This window comes from Doryrhamphus excisus, chromosome 21, assembly GCF_030265055.1.
Source record: "Doryrhamphus excisus isolate RoL2022-K1 chromosome 21, RoL_Dexc_1.0, whole genome shotgun sequence".
In the NCBI taxonomy this organism is placed as follows: domain Eukaryota; kingdom Metazoa; phylum Chordata; class Actinopteri; order Syngnathiformes; family Syngnathidae; genus Doryrhamphus; species Doryrhamphus excisus.
In genome coordinates, this window is record NC_080486.1 from 11,282,908 (window position 1) to 11,292,053 (window position 9,146).

The 9,146-nt window shown below is 48.9% G+C and overlaps 1 protein-coding gene across 5 annotated transcripts; it reads left to right on the forward strand.

Annotated features, from left to right (window-relative positions):
* The first annotated feature begins 134 nt into the window (after positions 1-134).
* map7d2b (MAP7 domain containing 2b) lies at positions 135-8,616 on the forward strand. 5 transcript variants are annotated; one of them, XM_058059435.1, is made up of 17 exons: positions 135-243; positions 574-623; positions 1,135-1,221; positions 1,521-1,681; positions 3,177-3,315; positions 4,337-4,423; positions 5,059-5,151; positions 5,232-5,329; positions 5,406-5,479; positions 5,572-5,783; positions 5,869-6,007; positions 6,082-6,262; positions 6,322-6,426; positions 6,494-6,557; positions 6,714-6,858; positions 6,932-7,209; positions 7,291-8,616. In XM_058059435.1, the coding sequence occupies exons 2-16, from the start codon at positions 584-586 to the stop codon at positions 7,176-7,178; spliced, it is 1,872 nt and encodes a 623-aa protein (XP_057915418.1). In that variant the 5' UTR covers positions 135-243; positions 574-583; the 3' UTR covers positions 7,179-7,209; positions 7,291-8,616. The 5 variants fall into 5 exon arrangements, with proteins under 5 accessions (XP_057915418.1, XP_057915416.1, XP_057915419.1 ...); XM_058059433.1 differs by having other exon boundaries at positions 6,932-7,179; positions 7,251-8,607; XM_058059436.1 differs by having other exon boundaries at positions 6,953-7,179; positions 7,251-8,600.
* The last annotated feature ends 530 nt before the right edge of the window (positions 8,617-9,146 follow it).

Sequence of the window (9,146 nt, forward strand, 5' to 3'; positions counted from 1 at the left end):
TACTTGTGATTTGATTGTATTTTGGAAAAAAATACATAACTAGGCAAGATTTATGTTTAAACTACACTTGTGTTCCCTGAGAAGAGTAGAGATTGTTGGTGACGTCATCACAGATGGCCCGCCTCAGAAGGCACCGACGGTGACGTCATTGCGCCGCTGGCCTGGTCTGCGTTCGGCACGTGCGGTACGTCACCACCCTAATGAGGCCACGTGAGGAGGAAGGATAAGGGGATGGACTGAAAGGTTGTTCTTAACGTTGTTATAATTATTGTAAAATTGTATTATACTACACATTATGTATTATACTACTACCAAAATCGTGCGCTTATACCAAACAGCAGTATTATATTTTGGAAGTTTTACTATTCTGCCTTCAAATTATCGTTTGTTTAGTCACTGACGCTAGCAAGAAAGTTAGCTAAAATTGGTGCTAGCTAGCCAGTGAGGAAACAAGGAAGCGCTCCCTCCCGCCCTTTCCTCCCTTCTTCACCCCTCCCTTCCTTTGAGCATCCTCTCCTCACTACATCCTGAGTCATCTCACTGCTGCGTCCATCCACATTGTTTTCTTCTCAGGTTCGTTGTCATGACCCAGGTGGTTCCCACTCGTCCTGCTGCTTTGACAGGTGAGCTAATGCTATGCATCATTTAGGCAAAGTACACATGCAGAACAACAAACACCTGACAGGCATACCTCAGGCCAGCTAACATTTGCATGGAGCTGTCTACTTCTATGTCATTTCTGTTAAACTGTTAAAAACTGTTAAACTTGTGCACTTGAATGTGTCGTGGGACTGTTTGTGCTGAAATAATGTAAAATCTTCTGAGGATACAGAATACACTTCGATGTGTGTAAAATCAGACGTGCTATCAATACAGATATTCACTGTCAATCATAGGGTTTGCAAAATACAAGCTCTCAATCGATACTTTATTATGACCCCTGATCCCTGAGGCTTTAAGGCGGCGGATAATATGTGCAATTGCATTCGGACGCCATGTTTAGCATGTTGTCAACGCTTCATCGCAAACAAGCTTGCAGTCACGTTTTCCTCTCCGGTGTTTGTTGTTCTATTTTTACATCCGTGTCTATGAATCATGTTATGATTTCTCTCTCCAAACACACACAAAATGCAGCCCTTGCCCCGCCTACCTCGCCCCTGCTGACCAATCGGAAGGCTTCTCCATCTCGAAGATCACCATCCGGTCACAGGAGCACCCTAGGTAATTGTAATAGTTGATGTGTTGGTGGTGGGGGGGTAAAGTGCAGATCAATTTTCTTCCATTTTTAGGTGTGCGTCATGGAGTGCGTTTAGCTAAAGACAGACATGACGATGGCGGAAAGACACAAGATGAGAAGTTTCAAACCCATCAACGTCTGCTCAAATCACCACAAAACCACTAGGGGGCATATTTACTTAAATACAATAATCATTCTTATTGTGAAATATTTATCAGTGTTATGAAAATACCGTCATAAGTAGAACATAAGCACATGCGTGTGTATGTGTGTGTGTTCATAGAGCTGTCGGAGGCGTTGCAGGACAAAGAGCGGCGCTCTCGGCAGCAGCTGGAGCGCCGGGGCGAAGAGCGTGAGCGCAAGATGGCGGCGCAGAAGAGGAAGGAAGAGCAGCGCCGTCTGGCGGCCGAGGAGAAGAGACGACAGCAGCAGGAGGCGGACAAGGTCAGAGGTCACAGCAAGCTGGACAATTTGGAGTCGCTAATTAACCTAGCATGTTTTGGAATGTGGGAGGGAGCCTATCCCAGCCGTCTTCGGGCGAGAGGCGGGGTTCACACTGGACTGGTCACCAGCCAATCACAGGGCACATATAGACAAACAACCATTCATACTCACATTCATACCTATGGACAATTTGGAGTCACCAATTAGCCTAGCATGTTTTTGGAATGTGGGAGGAAACCCATGCATGCACGGGGATTGAACTCAGGTCTTCTAGCTGTGAGGTCTGTGCTCTAACCACTCGTCCCCCGTGCAGCCCCCCCCCCAAAAAAATATATAATAGTATATTAGTATTAGTGTATATGGATATATATAATGTAATAGATAGTAGGTCACAGGCTGCATTAATGCAGGCATCATTGTTTTTTTTTATCAATGAGTCTAATTATAGCATTAAGGACACCATGAAGTACATGCTCGGCGGAAGAGGATGTTAAAGGGGACTTATTATGCTTTTTCAAAGCAAAGGGCCGGTAAATGAGCATAATAGGTTCCCTTTAAACAATATTTGCTCACACTAACGACACCATTTAAGCGCCAAGCAAAGTGTTAACGAGCCCCCGAGGCTCTGTCTGGTCCTCGGTGGAGCGCCTTGTTGCCTCCATTGATTTAACGCCTCTGTTAGCATGCGTATATCCTGACCCACCCACCCCCCATTCGCGAGCCAATGACACAATGATGGCTAGCTGTGGCGAGGGATGACATCAGCGGCGCGTTTACGGGAAGGAATGAGTCGACTGAGTGACAGGCACATATATCTTTTGAGATGAAAGCACGCCGCAGGGTCCATGATAGCAGTCAAGCTAACTTTCTCATTCATGTTACGTATTGAAATGTGTAAACCAGGGGTGTCAGAAGTGCAGTCAGGGGGCCAATTTTTGGCCTGCGACTCCTTTTTAATTGACCCAGTCTAAAAATAAAATCAATTCATAATTAATATGATATATTCTTAGATATTACACTAATGACTTTGTCACATTTAACAGAGAGGATGATTTATTTTGATAGCTTAGCATCTAGCATGTCAGCATCTTTAATGTGCAAAATCTATCAATCCACAAATGAAGAAATGTTTTACTGTGACGACCCGCTCGTTAGCGTATCATCATTTAACCTGCTGATGAATTTTCTGCCAGCTGACTGTGTCTACTGGAGGGAGGAGGGGTGAGGGGGAGGGGTGGGAGACAGCAGCTAGAGAGGGGGAGGGGGATGAGAGGTGTGCCGCGGTGCTCTCTCTCCCCGGTTATCGAACAAGCGAGCTGCAGCCCAAACAGACTAGTGGGACGGTGGTGAAGGGGCGAGGCTGCTGCCGCTGCTAAGCTCAGATGCGGTTACCATGGCGCAGCCGTCACCCTGCGCATCGCCGGGCGTCCGCCGCCGTAGCGACGGCTCAGTGAGGGAGTGTCTCTTCTTTCCTGTGTCTGAACGCAACGAGCAGGAGAGGCTGGAGGCCCTTGTACGCCGGAGAGCCGGGGGCGCAGAGCGGAGGGGAGCAGGAGAAGGAGCGGAGGCCCGGGAGCACCTGGATAACAGGCCTAAACGATGGACCTGGGGGGGACCGCCTGACGGAGTGGAGGGTGAGTGTGATGTGGATGAGGTGATGGCCTTCTAGAGGACGATGGAAGGTGAGGAGATAAGGAATGAAGTGATGGAAGGGAAAAAGGGTGTGGAGGCTGCAGTGGAGGAGCTGCTTTGTCTGCTCCTCAGCATGTCTCCTCCTCCTCCTTCTGCTGGCTGGATGTGGCCTTGGAAGTGTGCCACAGGTGTGTGTATGTGTGTGTTATTTATGTGTAGTTTAATTTCCACGCTGTCACAAAGAAGGGCAGCACAGCTAACCTTGGGCAACAATAACGACAACATCTGTTTCTGAAAAAAAAAACATCCGCCACATCACTGCCGTTTTATCAGTGGCATCATGTGACCTAGCAATAGGCCGCCAGAGCTGTGAATTCTGCGGTGCATTCATAATGGCATCAATAATGCAGCCGGGCCGTCCTGGAGCTGACCTGGGATCAGACCCGCCCAGCGGGCCGTCGCGCTGCAGCAGAACCTCATCCGGCGCCGCCATTAAAGGACAGACACACACGCAGGACGCTGTTTTGAGGATGGGAACATGTTCAGGGTGTCATGGCGGCGTGATGTAGGAGATGATGTCATAGTTTTTGGATGATGGAATACACGGATGCATGGAACATGCTTCACTGGGTGGGGGCTCGCTATATGATTTAAAAAGGTAACGGACCTACACCACGGCTTCAGCTTGTGGTTCTGAGGCGTGTATGGTCTTTTGGATGCGGCCATGTTGGTTTTCCTGCATGCTTGCTAAACAGAAAACTGGGATGTAGGAAACGGCGACTAGGAAAAGCAGGAATTGGGACAAATGGACCTCATGGAGATTCAGTCGTCTGACATGACACAACAATGACGCTCTTTTCCTAGTTGTATTTTTGTTTCCCATTTCCCAGTTTTATTGAATGCAGCATCAGATTAACTTTTGCCCCTTCCTGGATTGTGTGTGAATGATTGTGTGTGTTGCGCACGTGCACAGGTGCTCGCGTAACGCTTTGCTTTGTCCGCTCTGCCTCACCTGTCGCCCAGGTAACCCTAAGACCCCGCCCTGCCACGCTGTTCAGCCTAATCAGCTCCCCGCTGCTTCAGCTTCCAGTGTCCACCAATCCCGTCACGGTACAGATCACATGACTCTGTGTGCCCCCGCCAGCATGTCATGGGTGTTTTTTTTCCGGTTCTGGCCTCCATGTTTGTCTGTGCGTTTGTTTCTGGTGTGTTTGCTCCTGGTGCGCATACGTGCTTTTTCATGTAAATAATGCGCACAGCTGTGTTATTGTCATGTGACCTCTTATGTATGTTGTCATGAAGGTCTGCTCTGAGCTACCCTCCCCCACCTTCAACCCAACAAAGGAGGGCTGTGCCACTTCCTGTCCTTTTGCCTTTTACAATCACGCACACACACACACACATAAGTAATGTAATAAGTAATAATCATAAGTAATGTATTCAGATTTAACTGTTTAAGTACAGATTTCAGACTTTGAAGATGATGAATTCAATATGTCCAGTTCATGATTGTCATAAGAAATATTTATAGTCATTCAGGCTTGAATCAGGTCGTGTCGTATTGATTTTGTTTCATGATGAAGTACAGATTCTTCATCGCCATCCCACATCGCCGTGGTAACATCAGTCATTTTGTGTCTCTTTGGATCAATGTCCCGGTACGGACGCCATTCCGGATGCGTCCCGGTGACTCCCAGCTCACCTCCAAGTGACTTTACTCTGACATATCTTTTATTTTCTTGCAGTCTGTGAATTCCTGTCCCCACCCGCCTCATCCGATCCACCAATGAGCAAGCAGCTGTCCAACTCGTCAACGGCCCTCCACTCAACAGAGACAGGTGAGAACGTGGACGCATAGTTCCTCATCTCATCTCATGTGGATTCTTAAGTGAGTATTGTTGTGTGTTGGCGCAAACAGCTTCCCCCATCAACAAGCACAGACCTCACAGAAGTTCCTCCAACCGCAGGAGCATCGCTGCGTTCCCTGAGGAGATGTCTAAGGCCAAAACGCCCACGGTCAACACACACACACATGCACACACACACGCACACAATGTGCATGTCGTGCTTATTTTCAAAATGTCGCCCACAGGGGGAAATTCCGAACGCACCAGTTCGTAGCTCATCTTTTAGAGCCAATAGTAAGGGTTCCGCTACACCAAAAAGGTACCACACACACACACACACACACACACACACACACACACACACACACACACACATCAAGTCGAATGCTGATGTGGTTCTTTTTCTTCCAGGATGCGGTCAAACAGGAGCCGGGCCCAGTCGCCCTGCTCCCCCGGCCAGTACCCCCCCTCCCCTCTCCGGCAGAGGGCCACAACTCCTGGCACCGGGGAAGACAGGAGTCACACTGAAGTCAAAGGTCACAGTACCCTGGACAGGAAGTCTGCCAAATCTGACCACTCTGAAAAGAAAATCCCCAAATCCACCAGCAGAGAACTGTGTGCAGGTGACGAGCTGAAAATGAAACTACAAACATGTCCGCCTTGATTTAATTCATGCCGCATCATGACCACGCTGTCCATGCGTTGTAGAGTCCCCAGGAACGCCCACAGGCCGGAGCGTCGGCGGCACCATGGATGCAGAGGAGGCGTCCAGATTGCTAGCTGAGAGACGTCGCTTGGCCCGAATACAGAAGGAGCAGGAGGAGCGACAGCGGCTGGAGGAGGAGCAGTGAGTGTGCCATCTGCTTTAAGAAGCTCCTAACTCCTTAGTGAGACTAGCTTAGACCTCCCGTGTCCCACCAGGCTCAGGGCAGAGGAGGAGCGCAGGAGGCAGCAGGAGGCCCGGGAGCTGCAAGAGAGAGCCGCACAGCAGGCGGAGGAGGACCGAGTCCGACGGGAGGAGGAGAGGAGAAGCAGAGAGGAGGAGGAGAGGCGGCAGAAGGAACAGCGATGGAAGAACATGCAGGAGCAGCTGGACAAAGAGGTCTGCTTTCATCATTGAATCTGGTGGACCATCTTGAATGACGCCTTGTTGTTCCTCAGCGGGAGGAGGCCTTCCAGCGAGCCCAGAAGGAAGCTGAGAGGAAGCAGAGGGAGCGAGAGCAGCTTCACATCCAGGAGGAACAGGAGCGGCTGCAGAGGAAGAAGGTGTGTGTCTGTGTGTCTCTTTGTTGCGTTTCTTCATCACCGCCATGTCTTCTCTCTCCTTTTAAAGAGAATTGAAGAAATAATGAAGAGAACAAGGAAGAGTGACGTGGACGCTCTGCCCGGTGCTGCAGGTACCATCTCATCATCATGTTTGATGGGTGACTCAGCAGCTTCAATCTGGCTGTGAAAAACAGCGCCCCCTGCTGCACAACACCAGTATTACTACACCACACACAAGTAGACCAGATGTTGTCTTCACACCAGCTTGTTGTCATGTGTGTTAACAGCATGTGACATGAAGTCCGAAGCACCGCTCATCCTGGAGGATGACGTCCCGACACCCGCCGAGGCCCCCGTTATCTTACTCGGACCACTGGAGAATAAGAGCTTTGTGGACGAGTTGTCGGACGGAGTCCAGTCCATGGACGTGAGGTGAGGCGTCTCGGCTACCATGCTAACACGCTAAGCTGTCTGTAAAGTCAGTCCCTTCTGTTGTTTCTGTAAGTTCTCCGTCTGTCTCCGTCAGTCCAGTGTCCAGGGACGAGCCGGCCAGCGCTCAGGAGTTTTCGCCGGTCGCAGACAGGACAGACATGATGGACCTGGACCCGACCCAAGCACCCCCTTACCCCAAGCTGCAGGCCGGCAGCGGTGTGGGGGACCTTAACAAGAACCTTCTCATCCAAGCGTACAGCACCGCCGCCGAGTCCTCTCAGCTCATACACAGCATTGGACCCAGCGAGGTGGACGTGTGAGGTACATGATGTGACCCGGAGTGAACCTGCCGTGAGATCCATCATACACCACATCTTCTCTTGCCTTTTTAGGAGACGTTCATCAGCAGCAACAATCATTCTTTCCCTCCAGGAACAACTGCTCATCATCCACCCTGATCAGCGTCCTGCTGTTGGACAGAGTCGGACATCATTTAGTGAAGACATCATGTAGCGTCACATCTAAACAGCTTCTAATCAATGACCTGCAAGCAAGGTCTTCTTATTTATGGATTGATTAACACACATTGCGTTGCATGTGATAGCTTGAGGGTTTGCTTGAAGGAAAAGTTTTGTTCTCTCGATGAATGAAAGAGCTCAGATATCGCATAAGCAGTTGATCACTGAGGGAAATCCAGACACGCAGCCTCACTCATAGGCCAGGTTTAAGTCTAAGACTGTGGATCGAAGGAGAAAACGTCCACATCTTTACTGCCACCTGCTTTAATCAGCATTAAACTCATGCTTTGGGACAAGTGTAAATACTGTAGATGTGACAGGACGGCGCCTGGAAGAAAATAAAAAACAAGCGTGTGGCTACGTGACATGTTATAGCGGCCGTGCTCGTAGCTTCGTTCCTCGGTGGCTCCTGCGTGTCCCTGTCCACGCTGGTGTTTTTGATTCGTAGCCTGTAGCTTTACCTCCTCCGCTGCTCGTCACTGGACATTTTGTGGACACTCCACAGAGGAGGGCAGGAGCTAAAAATGTCACCTGACCTGTGATTGGTCAGCGGGCCAGGAAGTGTATGTTGTGTACTTGTGAGGCACAGACTAACCACGCTAGCTGCAGTGTGCATTATTATTATTACCACTAGCCCCCACCCCACCACCACCACCACCACCAAAATATACCTCACCCGTTGAGAACACACAGCTCATCACCTCTGAGGCCTTCAACCTCTGTGCTCCATGACTTGACTTCCCGCTGGAGCTCCTGCTGCAGCACGTGCACCTGTGTTCCAATAGCGTCCTTGAAAGTAGCAACACAGGAAGTGGATTTTCTTCTCAGCGGCATTGCAAGAGCCACCAAGATATTCCATTAGAAGAGCGGGACTAAAATAACCATGTGTTGCTTGTACTGGCACTCGTAAGGGAGTCAAACATCAAGACCACTTCATGTCTTCTACTACTACTACTACTAGTACCTGCAGCCTGGTTGAATATATCATTGTAGATGTAATGCATGGATTACTGCTAAAAATCACCAATAAACTTCATCAAAACCACTTGTGTCAATGAGGCATGATCAGATTGGACGATACTGTACTCCATCTTTTTTATCATCTCCATCATGTCACTGTTGATGTTGGATCCATCTTTGATCCAAGTCAAAATGAGGCTCAGTAGTGGGTGTGGCCTCTGCGAGGTGGCGGATGTTCTCCTGAGGGTTCTCCTCCCAGACCTGGACTAAAGCATCAGTTTGTGGTGCAACCTAGCGGTGGTGAATGGAGTGAAACGTGATGTTCTCAATTGGATTCAGGTCTGGGGAACATGCGGGCCAGTCCATAAGATCAATGCCTTCGTGTTGCAGGAAGTACTGATCCACCATTGTCTTGCATTAGAAGGAACCTAGGGCCATCCGCACCAGCTTATGGTCTCACAAGGGGTCTGAGGATCTCATATCGGTACCTAAGGGCAGTCAGGTCTTTTTTGCTGGTTTAAATCATCAAAGTTGGATCAGCCTGTAGTGGGTCATTCCACTTTCATTTTGAGTATAACTCCAATTCCAGACCTACAAGGGTTGATACATTTGATTTTCATTGATAATTTTTGTGTGATTTTGTTATCAACACATTAAACTATGGAAAGAACAAATTATTTAATATAAATATTTCATTCATTCAGCTCAACAATGTGTTAGTTTAGTTTTCCCTTTATTTTTACACTACAAACTGTATTGTGGATCCTACCCAAACTGATACCCTACCATTATACCCATACTGATACCAGA